Source organism: Corapipo altera, unplaced genomic scaffold (assembly GCF_003945725.1).
Source record: "Corapipo altera isolate COAL_440 unplaced genomic scaffold, ASM394572v1 45, whole genome shotgun sequence".
NCBI classification, from domain to species: domain Eukaryota; kingdom Metazoa; phylum Chordata; class Aves; order Passeriformes; family Pipridae; genus Corapipo; species Corapipo altera.
This window is the reverse complement of record NW_020884877.1, coordinates 22,912,277-22,935,385: the sequence shown is the minus strand read 5'-3', so window position 1 is coordinate 22,935,385 and position 23,109 is coordinate 22,912,277. Positions and strand designations below refer to the sequence as shown.

General features: G+C 41.6%; 1 protein-coding gene across 2 annotated transcripts in view; it reads left to right on the top strand.

The window, feature by feature from the left end:
* The window catches only part of TFCP2L1 (transcription factor CP2 like 1), a 37,185-nt gene extending 28,673 nt beyond the window's left edge, over positions 1–8,512 (top strand). For both annotated transcript variants that reach the window (XM_027636904.1, XM_027636906.1), the window contains 2 exons: positions 2,151–2,202; positions 2,640–8,512. In XM_027636904.1, the coding sequence (XP_027492705.1) occupies positions 2,151–2,202; positions 2,640–2,677 (90 nt within the window). In that variant the 3' untranslated portion in view covers positions 2,678–8,512. The remainder of the gene's footprint in view (positions 1–2,150; positions 2,203–2,639) is intronic.
* The last annotated feature ends 14,597 nt before the right edge of the window (positions 8,513–23,109 follow it).

Here is a 23,109-nt window from a genome sequence, read left to right as displayed (position 1 = left end):
AATAAAATTGCTCATTTGTTGCTCTCTACAACTACCTTAAAGGAGATTGTAGCAAGGTGGGGCTGAGTCTCTTCTCCCAAGTGACAAATGGCAGGATGAGAGGAAATGGCATCAAGTTGCAGCAGGGCAAGTTTAGATTGCATATTAGGAAAAAATCTGTTCACTGAAAGAGTTGTCAAGCATTGGAACAGGCTGCCCAGGGAGGTGGCTGAGTCACCCTCCCTGGGGCTGTTAAAGATGTGTAGATGTGGCACTTACGGACATGTCTGGTGGTGCACTTGTTGGCGCTAGATGATCTTAGAGGTTTTTTCCAACCTAAATGATTCTATGAATATCTTTTCATTTTTACTACTTACACAAATTTTGAAGTGAGGATCTAAAGTAAGAACAACCATTAAAATTAAATAATTAAGTTTCTTAAGTCAAGTTTGAAAATCTGTAGGGCAATTAGTATTACATCTTGGCCAGCGATTACAGCCACTGGGTCAGTCAGTGCCATATAAGTGCATGCTATAATTTAATGGACCTCTGCTAGCTGTTTGTGTCCCTTTATAGGATGGCTTAATGTAGTCCATTCCATTAACTTTGAGGTTAATAGTGAGTTGCCCTTCTTCCTCTTTTCCCCCTACTAAATTACTTACTCATTCATGCACCAGAATCACTTAAGGAACTTCATTTATAAGAAGCATTGTTAAAACAAATGAAGCAGAGCACAGGTCTCAACTGGAGCCTAAACTGAAGGCTGTAATGCTTATTCCTGAAGTCTCCTTGCTATTCCAGCCTGATTAAATCTGAAACTTTGATGCTTTATGGATGCAAAGTGCTTGGAGGCAACACTTGGTAGGGGAATTGCATGAACCAGCTTGGGTATAAGGCTTAAAGTATTTGTTTAAGTCAATTATTAACAATGTCTATGGCTTTTTAAATATTTTTTTTTGTTTTAGTACTATAGCAGCAAGAGTGAGGCACTCTGTGAGTGTACTTCATGCATCGTTAGGCAGAAAAACACAAACTGACCAGTGAAGTTTGATTTGCAGGAGCAGGGTCTGGATGTTAAACCCAAAAGAGAATAGAGGGATTAGTCTAAGTTGAAAACAGTATTTGGTGAGAACTTAGAGCTGGAAAGTGCACTGCTTGAATGCTGTTCAGTATTTAGAAGGCTTTTTGTTAAAGCTGGATTTTATGAGCTCATCAGACAGGATCTGGTCACATCTCCCTCCTTTCAAGTTGTGTCCAGCATCTGCCTCAACTGTATGAGACACCTCCTGAAGGGTAGTTTGCCTCCTCTGTCCCACATAACTACTCTAAGATGGGAGGAACCATTGACTAATGATGAAGCTTAAATGGGCTTTTCATGTTGGATCTGAAGTCATCTGAATTTCTTAACTCACCTCTTTATTTAGGGATGTCTCTAGAACCTACACCTGTTATGAAAATCCAGTTTCTCATGAATAACTGAAATAGCTTTAGGTTCTAATCTTTCTTCCCGTGATTTGCCTTGCCTCTTATGGTAGTTTCACTAAGATTCCTGTTCCTTTATGAAATACAAACAGGTAAATGGCTCCTGCAGGCACAGCATCTGTACTAATGTCTGGTCAGCAGATGGACACTGCTGAGATGGCTTTTCAGTAGCAATTCCTTTATCCAGCAAGGAGTCCATTTCCTGGGGCTTACCCACCTCTACATGTTATTAAATGCTAATGTAAGCTCAACTGAGCTCCATAGTTTAGCTGAATGTGTAATTACCACTGTTAGATCTTAGGACAGAGTCTGTCTTCATCCAGTCTGAACTAGAACAGCTTCACTGAAGGCAATTAAGAGCATGATCTTTAATAGAATAAGTGGAGTGGTATAAGAACCTGCAGGATCAAGAGCTGCAAAGAGGATGGTAAAATGCTGAATAAGCTAGATCAGCTTCAGGCAAGCACTTCTAGCATGAGCTTCTCTTAAACACACCAGCAACTGCGAGGATCTTAATTAATCAGCCGTGTACTTTAATAATCTCATGGGCAGGGTTACTCAGGACTGTGTAGGACTAGACACCAAATGCTGTTTGATACCCCTCCTCCAAGTCTATACTGATACTGAAAGAAACTTGAATTTAATTGCTAAAAATATGTTGTGTTGGCTTTTTTGCTTCTGCCCTTCAGATGGTGCAAAACTTCCAAGATGAATCTTGTTTTGTTATCAGCACATTAAAAGGTATGTATTGCTGCTGCTATTACCTGTGGCTCTAAAGATAATTCGTGCTTTCAATTGCACTAAATGTTATCACAGTCTCAGTACTGTTATCCTGAAAAGATAATCTAATTTATTGTAAGTCGAGGTGTTGACTGCATTACAATAGACTGATTGATCTTATGCTTTCCTCTCAGTTAGTATTATAAAAATTTCGTAAATTCATTGATACCACTGACATAAATAAGCAGAAAAACTTATAGTAAAATTATAAAAGATGACAGTATGTGGGTTTTTTAATGTAAATTATTTGACCTAGATGCTCAGCATTGATTTTCATGGGTGGGTTGTGGACCAAGAGTAGAAACTATTGTAGACTACCTAGGAAGAAAATCTGAAGTTCTGTACCTCTGATGTTTCCTAAAAGCAATGAAAACTCATTTTGCATTTCTTTGTTACAGCTGAAAGCAATGATGGGTACCACATCATTTTAAAATGACCGTGCTGCACAGAGAGACTTTAACAGCCTAAAATTTTAGTGCCTCACTGAGATTGCTACAACCTAGACTGGAAACATGAAGAACCTTCTGGATAAATGCTCCTGTGAACTAAGAATTACCAAACAGCTTAAGGAAAAACTTGCTTTTACAGATATATATTTTTTGTGGTGTGTGATTTTGGTTTTGCTTTTTTTTTTTAAGCTGGAGCTGAGAACATCCTCAAAGCTTGTACATGTTACTTCCTCCCTCCCTTCCTCTTCAGTCTTAAAAGTTGTAGAGGTTTCTGCTTATTACTTAGAAACATCTGCCTTGTACTAAAGGGAAATGAAAGATAAACAAATCCCAATTCTCTAGAACCCTCATGGTTGAGCAAATTGATTTACTTACTGTTCTGAGTGCTCTCTTGCTTTCAACATACACCCTGTTGCTGATGGATGTAGATTCCCTGGGGGTCCTTTTTTATTCCTTGAGGTGGAAGGCTTGGGGCTACATCCAAAACCAGTTTGGGCAATACAGAGGATGGATTTGGTGCCCAATCTTCACCCAAAGTGTCAGCTCTGGAAGCCCACACTTAGCTGATCTCCACCTGCAGATGTGCTCAAAGTCCAGAGACCCTGGTCCCCCCTGACAGAACTTCTGTAATGCTAATCCAACAGAACAGTTTTTGGGGGGTTCAAAGGAGCACAGACAACCTGAGGCAAGCAGTTCAGTAGCATACCATTATCTTAGAGTAGTCTCCCTGAATGGAGTCTATGAATTTTTTCTGAGGAAATGCTTTGAACATTGAAAGTTACAGTGGTCATGACAAATTCATACTGTGGATTTATTCTACTCTACAAGGTAGTGATTGACTGCTGTCTTTACTGCAACTGGGAATTAGGTTTTATAATCTTAATGAATTTTTTTCCTATTACTTACTAAAGTAAAACTGAGTTTTGATCAAGTGCAGGTAACAGATCATCTTATTTGCTGCTTCTTATATCCTTGCTCTTTCACTCTTGACTCCTGTTTCCAATATGTGTAACTATGGTCAACTCCACCCTTCCTTGGCCTTTTGGGATGCTATCCAGGCTCCATTAAGCTAAAAAAGTGGCTTCCACTGATGTCAGAGGCCAACTGGATCACACCTTTCTTACATGGATGAAGCCGTTTCATTTTTGATAGCTAAGTAATAAGGCTATTTCCCAAACTGAATATCTATATAGCATCAAACTCTGATTCTTGAATATTTAATTTCATCCTGAATTGACATGGAAAGCTGAAATACCAAACATTTTCCTGGAATGGAAATTTTTCAAAAAATGAGAAATTGTCAGCTGGAAAACACTGAATAAAATGTTCCAGCCTTTTGAAATGGAAACATTTAATTAAATCCATTTGGCCCTTAAAGCAGCATCAGTTTGAGCTACTGTTGCAGCCCTCAGAAATTCTCATTCAAGTGTTTTGCGCGCTGTGTCCGCCTTGGGGATGAGCTCTTTGGCTGAATTACAGATCCCATGATGCTCTTACCGTGGGTTAGTCAAACACGGAATGCGTCATGAAGGCTGGAGAGGTGCCCAGGGAAAGAGGGGACCATGGAACCCTTGAATTATAGCTCCCAGCTGACACTAGAGGAATTCGGACAGACGTGAACTGATATTTTTCTGACAAAAATTATGTGTTTCAAGTTTTCCCAACAGAAATAAACAGCAAAATATTGAGAAAAGCAACCTTTTTTTCATTAAAAGCAACAAGTTTTGCGCAAAAACCCCACCCATCCCCACTGATTTTTTTCTTTTTCTTTGCACTGAAAATAATACTAGAATAGAAAAGTCGTGTTACAATGGGAAAACCTTCAGCCAACTCAGCTAATTGAGTAACAGTGCCTACTTAGGCATGATCTTGCTAAACTGGCTGTCCTGGATGCTCCATGAATTGTGGTGTTTCTCCAAAAACTATGCCTAGGCTCTGGGACATGGTGATTCCTCCCTCTGAAGTAAAGGAATCGAAGCTTCTTGGTCGAGGACCAGGTTGTGTAGGTGAGGAGGAGCTCCTGGCCATGGACACTGGGGCTTCCAGGTGGTGGCCACACAGTTACAACTGCCTTCCAAAACAGTGAATAAATTCCAGATGTTTTTGTGAGTATACAGGACCAATGTGCCCCCATGTACCAGAGGCTGTTTGGTTTATGTTGTAGAAAGTGCTGTTGAAGATGTCTGTTTGCTGTGCTTTTTCATCCTGTTCTGTAATATTGGCCCAATACAGGCTATGGCTGTTATTGGCATGTGACTCAGGTGAATCTGGCCTCATAAGAACTCTTTAAAATAGACCTTGAAGTTGCCAGGAGTGCAGTCTGTATCATATCCACTTAGATGGGGTAGCCCTGTAATTGAGGGAACACAGCAATACTGAAACACAGCAGAGTGAAGAAAGGATAGAGGTAGCTTTGCTCCCAGAGTTAGAAACTGAGATATCTTTGCTTATTTTAAAAAGTCTGACCTCTTGATTCTTTAAAAAAAACCTCTTTCCCTAAGGAATTATATGCAAAAGCCCCCATAGTGTTTCATTAGCACTTGCTTGATCAATTTTGAACAAAAATAAGTCTGTTAGGGTCTTGCTGTATTTAGATTTTGAAAAATAAAATTTTATACTGATATGAGGGTGAATTTGACAATATATCTTGCTTTTCTTTCTATGCTCTAAAAAGGTATAACAGAGCAAACAATCCCATAGATTATAAACACTGTCCTGCTGGGTGGGCTCTACTGTTTTTTCTGTGTTAGCCTCTTGTTAAGCTGTATAGCTTTAATGTGTGTGTAATATCTACATGCCCTTGACAGGGTAGTTCTAGTCCTTGTTGAACCTCTGTAGTCACAGCAGAAATTTGGAGGTTTGTGGTCAAGTAACATACACACCCATGAAGACATAGCACAGCTGTTTTGGTGTCTAGGAGGCTGTTGAATTACTACAGCTTAGAATTGTAGAATATCTTGAGTTGAAAGGGACCCATAAGCATCATAGAGTCCAATGCCCTGCTCCTTACAGGAGTACTCAAAACTAAACCGGATGTCTAAGAGCGTCATCCAGAGCATACTTGCTTCTTGGACTCTGGCAGCCTTGGTGCCATGATCAAGGGCAAGAAAAGTCCCTGGGGAGACTGTTCGAGTGACTGATTACCCTCTCAGGGAAGAACTTTTCTCCAGTGTCCAGTCTGAACTTGCCCTGATCCAGCTTCTTTCCATTCCCTTGCATGCTATTGCTGGTCCTGATAGAGTAGATCAGGATCTCCCCCTTCACTGCCCCCTTGAGGAAGGTGCAGAATGTGTTGTATCTCTGGGTGTCAGGAAAATATGTTGCACCCTTTGCCCTTTTTCCATGATGCTGCGTAACCAACTGGTTGTTTTACAGGGGCGAACTGGCCACTTGTGGCTGAGGGGTTGGTACACGTGGTCAGGGCAATGTTGGTGTGAGACTGGACTGCTGAGGAACCTTCCCCTCTGCTTCCCAGAATCATAAAAACAAACCCTTGCCCTGTTGAAACTGCGTTTGTCCGTGCAGGAACCACGCAAAGCCTTCAGGATTTATTTTAGTGGCTTATGTGAGGAATGAGAGAGAGAGATGTCTCACCTGTGGAAGTGCCAGGTAATCTTAGACCCTCCCTGTGGCTGCAGAGGGTCTGCTGCCCCTGGATGAACTCCTTTGAAATGTTTGTGGATGTGACAAGCTCCAGAAGGAAGCTTTTGTTTCCTCAAGACTGGAGGAAGCACAAATGATTAGTCTGGGATAGACACCTAAATTCTAGATAGGTTAAAGGCAAGGGAGGTGAGTAGCTCCTGCTCATCTAAACATCTGAAAGAGTTCTGCATTTACTTTGCTCCTAAGTGTCTGTTACACTTATTTTTGCTTTTTATTTGTTGTTGTTGCTCCTATTCCTTTTTTAAAAAGCAACAAATGAAACTTGCTCAAAGTGGTTTAAATGAGACTTTTTTCAGCTATATGTGAAATTTGTACAGCAGACCTTTATATATGGACTGGGTTTTAGGATAACAGTGAATGATATGGTTTCCCAAACTGTCCAGCTCTTCAGTTTTATGTATGATGACAGCCACTATGAGTAGAAGTGGGTTTGCTGGGAATGAAAAGGCAGAATCATCATGTGATTTATACCAATACTGCAGCCAGTACTACAAAGTATAAACCCATGTTCTCGTCAGATCTGTACTGTCTGTTCGAAACTATTTCATGAATTGTGGCATTTTCTCTATCAACTGAGTAAATTGATACAGATCAGTTAGTATGACTCTAGTGATGTCCTGAGAACTCACAGAAATGCCCATGATACACAACTGAAGGGGCAAATAATCTGGTGATAAAAATTTGGCCCTCTGACTGAGGTGTCAGGACTGGTGCTATTAAAATGAAAGCTGTTCTTTCAGCTGGCCCTGCATGATTAATTGGCTAAAATAATCATTCAATCTGGAAGACACTGGAGTTCTCATTGTCTTAGTGTGAAATTTAACAGGCTGAAGTTTCAAGGCGTGGATGTGGTAAAAGGATTCTTGCAGCTGAGAAGCCCTGAATGGCATTCTCCTTATAATGTAACATATACATATATATGCATATATATATATCCACATACATACTGTACTGTATCAACACATTTGTGCTGAGTACGTGTGTTCTTTGGCTTTAACTGGTACTCTGCTTTGTTTAACTGCAGTTCAATGTAAAAGACACTGGTTGAGCAAGCTTCAAAACCCAGCCATTCCTTGGGTAGAAGTGTAAAAGTCTGTAATAGCGACTCTAGGTGATTTGGACACAGTACACCTGGAGTGATGTAAATTTGGTGAATTTCTGCAATATAAATCCCAGGCCTTGGTGAAGAAGAGCATATTGTTGCACTAACACTGCAGTTCTATATTGCAGCTTCTGAAAATTAGTTAGAATAACAGAGAAATAGATTGCCCAATGCTTTGTGAACTAGTAAGGCTACTCCCTAAGCACAACAACCATACGATGACTTTTCCTAGCTCGATGTTGTATTGCTTAAGCATTGGCTGTAACTCTAACAATCATCTGGTGGATGACTGGGGCAGGTTTTTTTGTCTGTATCTGTTTTGGGCTTTTTTGACTTCTCAAAGAAATGCTTATATTCAGACTGTAGCTTCTCTTTCTCCTCCAGTTATGAAATGGTTTAACTTTATGGTACTAATAGAAATATTTTCATAAGATTATAATCTGTTTGACAGCACAGGGTACTCAGAGTGGGGAGTGTTTGGCTTTGATCATCACTACTGTGGGTGAATATGAGAAGGCAGACTGTATCTGACATCCTTGCTTCTCTCTAACAAATGGGTTAAGCTAGTGCCTAATTTTTTTGTGCATTTTTGATTTATACCTTTTTTTTTTTTTTTTTTTTTTGCCATTCCCTCAAAGTTCTGCTCCCTGGCAGGGGATGCATTGGCGAGTAGTTGGTGTATTCAACTTCTTTAAGTAGCCTGGTGTTGTCCCAGTTTGCTTGGAGTGAGTGTTTATCTTTCAAAGGGCTGGGGAGTTACCTCTCTTCACTGACAGTGCAGCCGTTCGAGGCAGGCGATGCTGACCACAAAGTTGGCATGATGGGCAAGGGCAAGTGGAGGTGGGTTGATGGGAGGCTGAGGCGTTACCAGTTGTGAGTAAATACTGCCACACTCTTTGTCTTTTTTTGTTTCGTTTTTGGGTTTTTTTGTACATGAATTAAAAAAAAAAAAAAGAAAAAAGCATATTTTGCACTGGCTCTTGTACTGTTGTGCAGAAGAAATCTGTATCTAGAATCTGTGCTCCAGTCAAAATGCAAATAAATCTGTTTGTAAGAAGCATGGGTTTGGTTTCTGCTTTACTTGGTGTGGATGGACACAGGAGAGCCTTGGCATTGGCTCCTCCTTGGTAGGCAGCTGTAAGGTGCTGGGCACCCTCTCAAAATGAGTGGGAGCAGAGTTTGCAAAGTGCTGGTGAGAGAATGTCAGCTGTAGCCAAATGTCCTGCAGCTTTTTCTTCGACTTGGGGCAGACTTCATTTCTCCACAGCACAATGCAGTGACTGGTTCGTGTTTAATCCAGGTCAAGGCATAAGGAGAAATGCCTCATTCTTGAAGATACCGTGACAATGGGCATATACTTTAGTGAGAACACAAGCTGTGTTAGATGACAGCTGGTTTTGGTCTTGCAGTGCTCAGAAGACACGGGTGTTTCAGAGCCTGGTCCTTGGTGACATCAGAGATGAGCAGAGAGTCCCTCCTCATAGCAATGCTCTGTCCCATTTAGCAGCTGTGACACACGTGCTGGAGCAGAGGCAGTGAGGTTTGGATATGAAGCATTCCCAGTGGTTTGGGTGGAAGAAATTCATTATCCTCTGAGGTCTAAGCCATAGATCTAGTAACATACACGGTCAGGAAATTAGCAGATGTTTGGTGTCATTTTCCAGTAGGAGAAGATGGAGCCCAGTTTGCAAATAGTATCTTCCAGCAGCCAAACTTCACCTTGAGGCAAAGAAGGGGGAATAGATGAATTGACCTCAAGAGCAATTTCAGCTCCTTTCCTTTGCTGAAGAAGTATTTGAATCACAAAATTAGAAAATGTGGCTTGGGCCTGTAAATGTGTTGGTTCATATGCAGAGTATAAGGGCACAGGCAATGTGCCTAGATGAAGGTGGATGACAATTAGTATTTTTCCCTGTTGGTGACACCCCTGAGAAGAAGAAAGGGACTGTCTACCCCAATTTCTATTAGTTTAAAGTTTCTTTGGAGGCAGAAATCCAGCTCTCTGAGGCCTGATATTGTTGAAGTGTTCAGCTGCTCTGTGCATGGTTAGGCAGCATCAAGTCTCAGAGGGCTGCTGGGTTCAACACAGCTTTAGTATAGGCTAAAATCCACCTGCAGGCAGCAGCAACAGATCTGGGTAGTCACTTGAGAGTCCAGGGCTGGCATTTGGGCTCCCCAGGGCTGTCTGGAAGGTGTTGAGTGTGTGAAGTCACTGGCAGCAAGTGCTTGATGACTTGATGGAGGTATGAGCCCTACCAGCTGCAGGGGCCATCTCTGGGGCTTTCAGAAGGAGGAAGTGAATTCCTCCCCAACCCCCACAAGGTGTGTCGTGCTGTGTGAGCATCAAATGCATCGGTAGTTCCCACCAAGCTCCATACAAAATTGTCCCTCTTCTGTAAACCTGACCTATGTGCTGGCAGGGTTTGGTAAATGCGAAAAGGAACACTAGAAAGGTTTTTACTTAATAAAAAGGGTTCAAGGACTGGGAAACTGGTAATTCTTCACAATATAATTTCTGTGGGAAACACACCAATAGAGAAACCTACAAGGTAAAGAGTTCCAAGGGAATATACCCAGAAGTCAGTGGCAGCTGTAAGACTGGACAGGACTGGTAAAGAGCCACTCCTTTTATGAGTGAGGAGAAGGAAGACCTAAGACTGCAGCTGCTTAGTCAAAGAATTGGCCTAATCTGATCTAAATCCTCAACAGCAAGCAAACATTTTAGAATTAATTTTCCAATTCACAAAACAATGCAGTCTTTCAGTTAAGTAGATTAGTCACAACTATGGAGCAGGCAGAGAGATAATATCTGTCATACTCTTTCTGTAAAGAGGCTAAATACTTCCAGGCTTACCTGGATGGGAAAGATTTGACACAGCAATAAATTAATTTTTTTTTTTTTTTTAGTATCTTACAGCAGAAGCTGATTGTTCTGGTCAAACTGGAGTTTCAGACAAGCGTAGTCTTCCCTCCTCCTTAGATATGTGTGGCCTAGGAAGTCAGGCTTGTCCTGTTCCTATCCTATCCTAAGCAGAATGTTCTATTTTTGACAATTGCAAACTATCCATTTTACAGTCTAGAAAAGCCCTAGTTCTGATTTATCTGATGTTAAGTCATAATCAAGTATGATACACCTGGAAAAAAGTTTGATTAGCAGGAATCCAAAATTAGCTGAGTACGTTAGTGCACTGAGAAATAGTTTTTCCAATGCTGAGAATTTAAACGCTGAACTTAAAATTATGCTCCAGAGAAGAGACATGCTAGAAATATCACACTGGATAGACTAAAAAAAAAATAAATGTAATGCTGTGAGGAATTTCTCTGTAAAAATATTTTCAAAGCTTAGTATCTCTCAGGAGAAAAAGTTCCTGGATGGGTTGGCACCACTTTGGGAATTAAGATCTCCATGACATCACCTAACAGTTTAACCTGTGGTAGTAAAATAAGGAAAAAGTTGAGTAAAAAGGTGAACAACATGACTTAAGGCAGGAAAGAAAACCTAGCTGAGGCTGCATGGCCAGAGCAGCCTGGGAAAGGAAAGCTCAGTGCAAAAGTATGGAGGCCACATACATTAGGCCAAGTGCGTGCTTCAGCACAGCTGTCCTGAGCACAAAAAATATGGTCCCAGACAAAATTATTCCAGAACCACCCACAGTTTCCCCTTCCATCACTATTTACCTCATTTCACAGCGGTGCCTATGAGGCCATGACTCTTGTTTCTCAAGCAGCCAGTTATTTACTGTCACATGCATGTGAGAACATGGGTATAAATCTGGTGATTGCTGAAGTGATTACTGGGGGCCAAAAAAAGGGAGAGACAAAAAAAAAAAAAAAAAGGAGCTTCTTCAAAGTCTTTAGCTCCCTTTTGGCTCTTCCAGTTCCAGCCGATGGCTTTGCAGCATTCCCAACGTGCCTGAGGAAGAGGAGTGCCTGTTCCCAAAAAAATGCAGCCATGCTGCTGGTTTAAGTGCACATCCACCTCCTGAACACAGTGCTCAGAAACACAACCTACTGACAGCCTACTCATGAGGAGGCTGCTCTCCAGAGCTGTTGAAACAAAGCTAGGCTGCAGATTTTGTAACCCACCTTCCTGCAGCAATAGTAACAGGGCTGGGGTGTTTTATTTCTGGTTAGCGTCTCTGCTTTGAATGGAGCTGAATCCCATTGGAAATGGCCTCCAGTCCATCTGCCAAGGGGAATTCAAGCACACCCACCACCATTAGTTGGTGGTCAATAAGGCCAGGAAGCAACTTTACCTTCACTTCAGTGAAGCCTTCGCTTTGCTTCAGCATGAATCACTTTTAACACCACGAGGACAAAGTGGCAACACACTGCTGGCTCACTTTGAAACTCAGCTGGCTGGTAGCAAATGGCTCACTAAGCAACCTGTGAGAAAAGAAGCATTCACTCTCCCATGTTGTTTCTGAGGCAGTGCCATGCCCTTTGTGCAGCTCAGAAACCAGAGACAGCTGTTTGGCATGAGTGCCCACAGCTGCATGTGATGTGCAGTGGCCTTGACAGCTCCCTGTGGAAGGAGGGGGAACCACCACGATCCTGCTCAATGTGCACAGCTGAGAGTGTCTGCACAGCGAGGAGGGTCCTGCTGTTCTGTGTGAGTGATGCAATGCTGGACTTGGTTTTGGGCTGGTTTTATTTTGTGCTTCTCAGTTCTTTAAGAGAAATTTCCATCTAGTTGTGGTGATGATTATGGTCACCTGCTGGCCAGCTACACAGGCAAAGCAATTGAGAAAATGAGCCTTTGGATTCTTTCTCAGGTATTTTGCTTGTCACCTTCATCAGGGTGCCAGGCGGATGGAGGGCAAGGAAGCCTCTTATTAGTAAGTGTTGGGGAAGAAAATGATGGAACTTAATGAAGAATGACACTTTTTTATCTACACATTTGACTTTTTGGGAGGTCTCGAAAGGAAGCCAGGACTGGAAATCCCCATTCTGCCAAAGCTGAGAGAATATCCTGGGAGGTGCAAATGAGCCAGCAGGTGTTCAGTTTGTCAGACAGTTTAGTTGATAGTTTTAGTTTCCCAGATTGGTCCAAGATGGGAGTCAACCTTACTAGCACAGAGAGAAAGAGCCCTCCTTGCACTGGGTCAGGAGACCTGGCTTTATAGACCCAATCACTTCTCTTCCTTGGTGGTTGTGGGAGAGGCAGTGCTGGGGTAGGAGACCTGTCCCAGGTGAGTGGCTGAAGAATCTGGGCCTGTGTGTTGTTAACTGCTAGTGTGTGCTGTGCTTCTTGCTGGGTTTTACTGTAGAATCATAGACTTGTTTGGTTGGAAGGGACCTTTAAATGTCATCTAGTCCAAGCCCCCTGCAACAAGCAGGGACATCTTCATGTAGATCAGGTTGCTCACAGCCCCATCCAACCTGGCCTTGAATGTTTCCAGGGATGGGGCATCTACCGCCTCCCTGATCTAGTCAACCTGTTCCAGTGTCTTACCACCCTCCTTGTAAAAAATTTCTTCTTTATGTATAATATAAATTGAACCTCCTTTAGTTTAAAACCATTACCCCTTGTCCTATTACAAGAGGCCCTGCTCAAATGTTTCTCCCCATTTTTCTTATAGGCCCCCTTTAAGTATTGAAAGCTGCAGTAAGGCTCCTTAAATGTCTGTACCAGGTCTCACACCATGAAAAACCCTATTACTTTTCCCTTTCCCCACCCTTACAGTATTTTCCCCACCTCTCTGTCCTTCTCTCTCATTTCATCAGGGCTGTCAACACCCAGTTCATGCCAGCTGTGATACAAGGCTTTGCTGTTATAGCAATGGGTGCTACTTCCTTAGGAATGAGGTTAATGGCATAGTTTGGAAAAGTTTTGTGATGGGAATGTCTAGTGATCCTGATGTTCTCTTTCTAGTGAGTGGTGGTCCACCTGCTCTTTCTGCCTTGCTCCTTAAGGGTCTGCGTACCTTGAGGTTTTGCCTATTCTGGTTGTGTAAATGAGACAAATTCTGAGTGATTCAGAGCAAAAGCCATCTTGTCTAAGCTGATTAGGAGATAGAAACAGGCACACAGACAAGTAATTTTCAGACCCCAAATCATAAAGCCAAAGTCTTGGTATAGCCAGCAGTATTGCCTGCAGCTGTAAACTGTGCTGATCCCTCCCAGTGTGGCTTACCTGTGGGTGTATAAGGAATTACCAGCCCAGTGCTGGTTGTGTAGTGCTTGGCATTGGTGGGAGCTGAAGAAGGATGCAATTAAATTAATTACAGGCTGGTGATTTTGCATTCAATGAGATAATTACTCATGAAAACTGGCATTATGGATGAAACTTGCTCCCAGCCTTAGTATCAGGTTTCAGCATCTTGCCAGAATGTGTGATTGACGTCAACCTGTGATTGTAACAAAGGCTATAAACTCATAAGCTCATAAAATAATTTAGTGTGGAAGGAGTCTTACAAAGTCATCTGGCTCAGACCTTTCTCAAAGCTGGACCAGTCCAAAGGCTGTTTGGTGTTGTGCAGGGTCAGCAAGGGGAAGCCCATGTCTGGCGCTAGCCGGGAAATCCAGCCAGAGATCATAATACCCCATTCTTGCCTCAGATAATCTATGAATACCCTCACTAAGAAAAGCTTTTTGTCTTTCCAGTGTTGGGTGGAAGAAAAGTAAAATAACACAGGTGTGCCAAGCCATAATTATCTTTCAGTTCATCCCTTAAGAATGCCTATTTAAAATTAAATTGGGATATATTTGTTTACTTAACAATTTTCCCCAGCGAATAGAAAGAATATAACTTGGCAACCACTTTCTACTAAGTTCAGCAGTTCTTATGGTGATGTGTTTTCCAGCTAACATGTAACATGTCACAATGGAGCTGACCACTTAAAATTTAAGGTTTTGCTTGCTAACAGCACTGCTTCAAAGGGATGAATGGGATTGGCAGTGCGAGGGATCTAGTGGGCTTTAAGTTGGGGTGAAACTGCAATGGATTAGCTTCTCCATACTGCATGGATGCCATCTTACTCCACGTGTACTGTGGTGCAAGGCAGTGTAGTCTGCATTTTGAGCAGCTTAGGGAGCCTGTTCTGTGAATGCATTAAATCTCCAAACCAGGTTCTAGTGCGGTTGGCTGTGTTTGCAAATTCCCAGCTCTGTTTGCTTGCTTTGGTGTCCCACGTAACCTGAATGTGAGAGGCTGCATTACCTTGGCTTTTTTTTTTTTGTACATGGTGAAACAACACACAAACAGGAGGAGAAATGGCTGTGGAGTTAGCAAATAAGAGATGCTTATCCTTAAGTTACAGCCTTGAAGTAAATGAAGATGCAAGCTATTTTCCTTTCAATGCTTCTTCATTTGGATGAGGAGGCTGCAACTGGCAGGACTTTCTGCCCAGAAACAAGATAGGTCTTACAAGCTGAGCCTGTTCATGAGCTGTAAGTACAAGACGCATTATGTGGTGCCTTCATGCCTTTCCTTTGAAGGATTGTCTTGCATTCCTTCAAAAAGGGGGAAATTCTAGAGGGTGCTTTGGCAGTTTCCTAAATCATCTGAGTTATGACCATGGGCTTCACACTGAAGAGCCCAGCTATAAATGCAACACACTCAAATGGATGTGAGACACACCTTAGAAAGATTTTGACCTTTGAAAGATCTAAAATGTGGAAAATGGCATAATCTAATCTGATGAGGATAATAAAAATGGTTATATATTTCATGTTTTTCTTTATTTAAAATCTTAATTGACACATTTGCTACTGTGAGTAGTCCCTGCCAACATTACTGAGGATCTGTGGATACCATGGTCTGCAGTAGTAAGTGCTTCTGTGGAATTTCATTTTTAAACTTCCCTCAAACAGTCTGCCTGTGTATGATACAGCTTTCGAGAAAGAGAAGAAATCCTTCTGTTTTGTAGCTGTTTTGTTTTTTTTTTGAGTAAACCATATTTAGGGTGAAAATACCACTTCAAAACTGTGATCCAACAAACAGTAAATTTAGGTTTTGCTATGCAAAAATACTCCTGCCTCATTTCCAAAATGGGATGTTCTGACACAGACTTTTTTTTTCCTTGGCAAAGTATTATTTAATTCATTGTTCACCTCAGTAAATTAAGGGCAGCAGAGCAGGGTAGAACACCCATTGCCTAAGGTACATTTTTGTTTATCAAGTTGTTTAGTCTGTACACTTTGTTCTCACTGCTTTGACTCTACAAACTGCCTTCAGAACAGGTACCTGACCTAATGGCTTGGCCAAAGAACCTGCCATGTTTGCAGTGGTGGATGCTGCTAGTCCTGGCCTAGGAAGGCTGGTTTTGGACAGCATGAGGGTCCCTTGTGCCTTCAGCTAAGAAATAGTACAGAAAACCTAGAGAACATCACTCATTTTACTTGAACTTTGGGTAAACAGGCTTGTTGAGCTGTTCTTGTACCTTGGATCCCTATGTGTCCCTCTTAGCCAAATTATTAGTTGCTCTGCTGGCATTGCTGTGAGATCTGTCCCCATGTCCCGGGTTCTTCTCAAGAGCCCAAGGAGGCCAGGAGGTACTCTTTACCTTGTTCTGTGAGGGGAAACTAAATAAAGGAGGTTTAGACTTAGAGCCTCTAAATTATTTGGGCACCTGACTCACCTCCACACTATTTGGTTCCTGGATGCTATTTTGGACTTGTAGAGAAATGACTTACCTGTGGACTCAAGACTGTGTGGCATACCTTATACGGCTGAAGTCAGTGGCATAAGATATGGGTATTACACACACGAGAGCACTTTTTAAAACCCAGTCTCAGATCATATTTTTAAGCATTTTGCTTTCAGAAGGAATGAGACCAGAATGCAGGGCTATCCTTATGGACTTTGCAGTAGCTGTGCCTGGCACAGGGCATGGACATCCACAAGACCCATGGAAGAAGGCATTAGGTTGAATAGATCTGGATGTCTCTGACTATGCTTGCAGCATCCCAAGGACCAGTTCAGTTGAGATCTGTAGGGTTAATAGGAACTTAGCATTAGGTTTAAGCCCAGCCTTTACTGACTAGTCTGTGATATGTTTGATTTCTTTTTATATTTTTAATGGAGTGCCTTTGAGAGCACTTGGGAAGGCATCGTGTTTGTCTGGGGAAATTTAATGTTATTAAGGATGACTTTTCTTAATGTGTGACAGTCAGCCATGCATGGTGAAGATGTCCTCATTCGTGCAAAAGTTGCTGACAAAAGAGCAGAAATTTTTTTACACTTTTGTAATACTCGGATGGACTTTTGGGGGATTGATGGTCTCTTTCTCCCACAGAATCTTTCTGGAAAAGGAAATTCTGTAGTGTGAAAATAGTTTTGCTCTGTCAGAATCCTGTGAACTGAATTCGCTGCACTAGTGAAGCATGGCTAAACTCTCTTTACTGTAGGGAGAAGGTGGGCAGGGTATGATTGCTTGATGTTTGAGGTTTGCACATACTGTAACCATGAGCATCACTTCAGTGGAAGTCAATGGAATAATAATATGTTTTGCAGAACTGGTCAGGGAGTGCATCCCACCACCCTGAATGACATATTCACTGTATGTTCTTGAGCAAAATTTTTCTGTAGCATCGTGTAGCACATGATACCCAACAACATTTCTCTTTGAAAGTTTACCTGAGCACTCTGATATTCCTAAGCAGATACAAAGAGTTCATGGGTTGGTAAAATATTTTCCCCAACAAACTATGACTGAGATATTGGATTGGTTTTGCTGAAAAGCCGCAAAATTGGATGAAGTATATGTTGTCCTGCGGCTGAAAAGCTTGGATGTTTGTATCAGCTTCCTTGAGATCCACTGGAACAACACTTAGAGATGCTACTGAAGAGAAACTCCTGCTCTAGCAAATAGTGGGTAAAATTATTCAGGAGTACTCATGCTCACAGAAATTCTGCCTTTAGATCTATTGATCTTTCTTTGTGTATACTCCTTTTCCACCTAATTTGGCACAGCTCTGTTGCCACTTGGTTACTGATATTACAATGCGGGTGTTGATAAGCATTTGCCAGCATTCAGGAACTTTCCATTCCCACACTTTACAACCCCTGGCCATTTTTCAAACCTGTCATTTGAAGCTGTTTGAATCATGGGAGAACAATGACAAGTGACAGAGAAAGTGTTACTGCTGATATTTATCCAAGAGCCTCCTTTGGTGCAATTACCAGCCGGGCAGATAAAAAGTGTGGTGCAAAGAGTGTGTTTGGATGATGGTCAAGCATAGAGGTTAGTGCCCTCTAAGAGAAGCTATAAGAGTGCTGGATCAGCACCAAGCAGTTACAGCATATCACTCTGTACAAACTGGGTCCTCCACATGGGAAAACATAGCCAGGGATGTCCCTGGGACAAGGAGCAGGGAGCCCCAACTTCACCAGTTCCCACTGTCACAGGAGATTTAAAGCTCAGAGGTGGGACTCCCAGCCCTGCGCAGATAGGAACAATATTTCATCTTGACACACAGGGAAGGTAAGGGCCATGGGCAATCACCAGCTGCTGCTCTGACATTTCCAGCCTGTGCTATGCATGTCTTCAAAGACTTTGTGATCTTGTGAACTATCAAGAGGTAAAATCCTCATTGTAGAAAGCCTGCTCTTCACTGCTTAGCTGACTGAAGCAAACCTTTCCCCCTCCCTGGTCTGGCACACTGCCTGGGTTAAGGTGTTGTCTGGCCGGACAGTCTTAGGGATTCGTGTGTTAATGGCTACTCACTACACAGTTGTAGGTAAGACCAGAAAATACCTACTACATGGCTTCCCCTTCCACAGCATTTCTCCTTTCCCCTCCCCCTGCCCTTTTTCTTTCAGTTTTCCTACATGGGATTTGCCCTACTCCTGCTGTTGATCCTAAAATTCTTAGCTTGGGATGAACTTGTCTATGATGAGCTTGGGGGTGGGCTCTTGCACCAGGAGATGTCTGTCTGCAGCACTGACCCACAGTATATTCCTGCCCTGCATCCCGAAACCAATCTGCCTAGGCTGTGGTGTGCTGCTTGTGCCATGTGCCAGTGCCTGCACACTGATTACTCGGGATTAGAAATAAATTACTGGTCTTAACTCAGGAAAATTTCCTGATCTGATTAATTTCATGACTACAACAGTGAATATATTGGCCCAAGACAACATGTTTGAAGTGCCTGGGGAAAGAAAATGTGTATTCAAGTATGATGGTAGCAGTCTTGAGTGAAATGTGTGTCTTGTCCTCCTTCAGACAATACCAGAGAGGTCAGCAACAAAGTTGTGGTAGTTTGTGGGGGTCTGGTTTAGTTTTTCAGGGGAGTTTGAATGAGGGCTCACTTCTCCATGTATTAGCATCTCCTCCATCCTCTGGGACTAACCCCTCGATGGTTTAACTTCACCCCCTTCCTACCACAAAGCTGTGGCTGCCCTCTTAGTCCTGTCATCTCATCTGCCAGGTGTCTCTGGCATGGGTGGTGGTGAAGCTGCATTGTCAGAGGGGTGAGCACTTTAAGAAAAGTGTTTTAAGCAGAGTCAGTTGCCTGATCTGATTCTGAATACCTTCCTCCCATCAGAAGGCAAGGCTGGAGTGTATGGCTTGGCTGTGCCCTGCAAAGGCTCAGACTAACCTTAACTTTTTGCTGCTCCACAGGGAAGTTGAGCTCATCAAACATCTTGTGTATTTGACTGAAGTCCTCAGCTAGGGATGAAGCAATTAACTAGTAAAGGTATCTTAAAAAACCACAAGCCCATAGAGAAACAGAACAAAAGTCTATCGAGGGAGCAGGCAGCAGCACGGATTCAGAGCTGCTTGCATCTTCCTGCTGCAAGTATTGTACAGCACATGGTGTGAAGAGGTGCAGTCCCAGTTTCTTGCACTTGCACTTACTTTAAAAAGCAGCGTGAGCAGAATCACTCTTTGATACGGACTACTGTTTGATCACCCAGTGGACGTCTCCCTGTTTTCATGCTTCCACCATGTACAGCTCCTTAAAAGACAAACAAATCCATACTCTATTTTCCCTTGAGAGAAAGCCAGAAAACAGCCAAAGCCCTCGGTGTCTCTCAATGACTTTGTTAGCCCTCTCAAAACATCACGCTATGTAAAGCTTTAGGACTGCTCAAGCCAGGAAACATCACACAAAGAGGTCTCATTTTTCTCTGCAACAACAGACATTGTGTCATGGATTTTTTGGAAATAAAGCTGCAAAACAGCTTGGTGTGGGTTTTTCTTTTAACCAAAAACAACATGTTAAAGAATTCAAGATGTCATTTTACTAAAGTTCATCAAGTGCATAGAAGTCTTCTACCTGCTATGACACACAAATGCCAGCACTACTAATTTTACTTAACTTCTTATGTACAACTTCTTCCATAAGGTTTGAATCAGAACTGCTCTTTCAAGATGAGTTATGGCTGCATGCAAGACAGCATGTCAGCAGTGGAGACTTGGTGCATGCACTGGTTAATCATCACAGGTAGCCCTGCTGTGGCAAAACTAGTTTCACATGGGATTTGGCACTGCACAAATACAAACTGGGAGATGTGGTGACTTGGCAAAAGTGAAAAAATTGGTGCACAGACCAAATCCTTGCACTGTAGGATTTCTTTTTTTGTTTTGTTTTGTTTGTTTGTTGTTTTGGTTTGTTTGTTTGTTTGTTTGTTTTTTGGTTTTTTAGGTATTAACTGGAAAAACCCCTGCCATTCTGCAGGGCAGCATGAATTGTCATTTTTATTTAGTCCTGTCTGTAGTCCTCCTTGATGGCTGGTTGTTTTTGCAGCAAAATGGGAAGCCTCCAGCCTGTTGCTTCCTTTGGGAGAGGTGAGTGATGTGTGGGAAGATAGATTCACTTCATTGCTTTGAACTTAGAGCAGTGCAAATTTTCCTTAGTGTGCTGGCCATTTCTGAGGAATGAATGAGCTAGTTTGCTTTAGGCTGCTCACAGGCCTTTTTGCTCTTTGCAGGGGCCAAATGCTTATTGCAAGGACAGAAATCCATCCTTGTCATTTTTGAATACGGGCAGTGGTAGAGAAATTTTAGATTTTCAGAAGTGAAGCAGAAAGCTGCTAATCCCACCAGATTTAGAAAATGGTCTTTTGGAACTGAAAAATTTACCCTTATCTTGTTTTAGTATGAATGTAATTGCTTGCTGAATGCAAAGAATATTTTTCTGGAGGACTAATGAATGAGAATTTATTAGGGACCTTTTTTTCCTGGAAGAATGTACTATATCATCAAACTTTCTGGTAGAGCAAAGAGTGGTTTCAGTTATCATGTGACGGCAAACTCAAAGTTGAAAACAGGACCAGTCAGTTTGATGATTTCTGGCTATGCAAGGGATGCAGGCACATGCTATGATTTGTGATGACATCTAAAGCGTTTATAAATACTATGACAGTTGTTATTGTTATACATCTTAATTCTCTAGGTCATCACTTGAATTTCACTCATATCCTACTTGACCTAAAGCAACTGGATGCCTTGAAGGGATGGAAAGGATTGTAGGTAGAAGGTACAGGTAATCAGGGCAAATTTTGTGGGTAAATCAGATCACCAGGGCAAATTTTGTGGGTAAACACATCATCTTTTGTTAAGCTGGTTGTTATATTTGGAAGAAATCAGTAGGTTTTCAGGTACAAAAGAACAACTCAGTGATACTGTCTTCTCCTTACAGGCATTGCCTTGTCTCTACTCTTGGACCATCACAAAACCTACTGTTTTCTCAAAACTTTTGTTCTTTTAGTTGTCTTCAAGAGTTACTCAAAACACTTTAAGTGTTTTGCAATCTGCAAGTCAAAATACAAACAATACCAACTTTGGCTTGTATTCAGCAACAATTTTGATAAGATTTGTCAGGAACCTCATCTGAACAAGCTAAAAGTAATTTCATTGACGCAGTTCAGTGGTATACTAAAATACATCAAGATGTCATTTATGACATACTTGTTCTCTTACTTTGACTCAATCCAAAGACATAAATAATTGTAATGGATTATTCATACTGTTTTAAGGAAAAAATGTTCTGATCATATGTTTTAGGTTTCTTTCAGCATTCTGCTTTTTGCTGCAAGGTCTGGAAATAATTAAACCTACTAGACCTGAAAAAAATGCATATGGAAAGAGTAAATCTGGAGGTAGAACTTCAAATATCTTATATTAAAGAGAGTGAGGTAAATAACATATCAAGATGAGCCTGGGGATCACTGGCTTTGGGCCCTGGTTTTCTGTAGCTGTAGGATATTTGCAAGTCTCTGATGAGAAAGTGGTAACTGGACATGGCTTCTGTTGTGAATAGTTTCTGGGAGAACTATCCGAGAGTTATAAACCCTTCTTGTCTGGTCAATGGGACTGTGTTTTAGGCCATGCTAATCTGTTCCTCTTTCTACATCTCTGCTCTATCCACTGAGAAGGGCCTGTTTCCTTACAACTGCAAACATCCTTTTCACCACATGGTTTACTTGTGGTAAATGTGCCATGCTCAAGCCTAGGAAAAATTCTTTTCAGGCCTGAACCAAACTTGTAGGCGTAAATAGCCCCTGCATGAAAGGCTGCTCTACCCTGAACTCCATTTCTATAAGTCTTACTTATTGAAAAAGATAGACTCAAGGTCCACACAGTGCATGACCCCAAAACTGAGGCATCAAAAATCTGATTTGAAACCATCTCTAATGAAGATACAGAGCAATTGAAGCCAATGAAAACCATTGTTAACCATAGGGATATTTTAAAACTAAGAGTCTCCTTGAATGACGAATGTGGGTAATCTTGATTGGAAATGTAATTGTAGATGGATTAGTCTACTGATGGCAGGGAAACAGAACTATGGTGTATGTACACTATTACTAGGTCCTGAATGGCTTCCAAATAATATTGGAAGATAATTGTCTGTACAGCTAGGTCTTCTGTCTGCTTGTCAAATCTCTCTGCAACCATGTGGAGAAGATTTTACTACATTTTAAACTTGAGTATCTCCAGGATATTCCAATGCCCCCTGAGTTTGCAGGAAAAACTCTAATTATTGCATAGCTCCAAAAACTCTGGCCTGTAAACATTTGTATTTCTCCATGGGAGGAATACAATTCCTGTAATGAACAAATAATGAAGGTCCTTAAGAAACAAGAGAGTTTCCACTTGATATCTTAAGACCCTCGAAGAGAGCTCAAGAGAAGGTGTTTTTCACTTTTTTATTGTTATTATTCCTGGTTGCACACTTCGTGATCTGCCTGTATTATTTGAGAGCTATTTAAATGAATTCTGATATTCAGGACTGTATTTTGGTGGTGAATGCAACAATAATATAACTGTCATAAGAATGTGAGGGATTTTTGGATAAATTATAGAGTAAAGAAGGTGGTGGCTTACATGCTTTGAGCAGTGACTGTTTTGGTTGCTTTTTTAGTAACTCTCAGTATTTTTAATGTATTTTTCCATACACAGATTCCTTCCGCTACAAGTCTTGGCCTGATAAAAATATGGCCTTAATATAAATTGATCAGTTTATTTCACAACATCAGGCTCTTGAGAAGCACATAGTGGTGACATGCAGAATGTAGCATTTTTTCTTGGCAGGGGTGGGCATTTCATGTCCCAACAATCAAATCAAGATTTATAACAAAACAAACATATTTTCTTGAAATGAATAAGAGGCAGGATCTGGTCAAGATGAGTGGCACGCTCATAAACAACCCTCAAGCTTCTCTGTCTGACTACATCCATCCAGAGAAAGTTCCTTCAATTC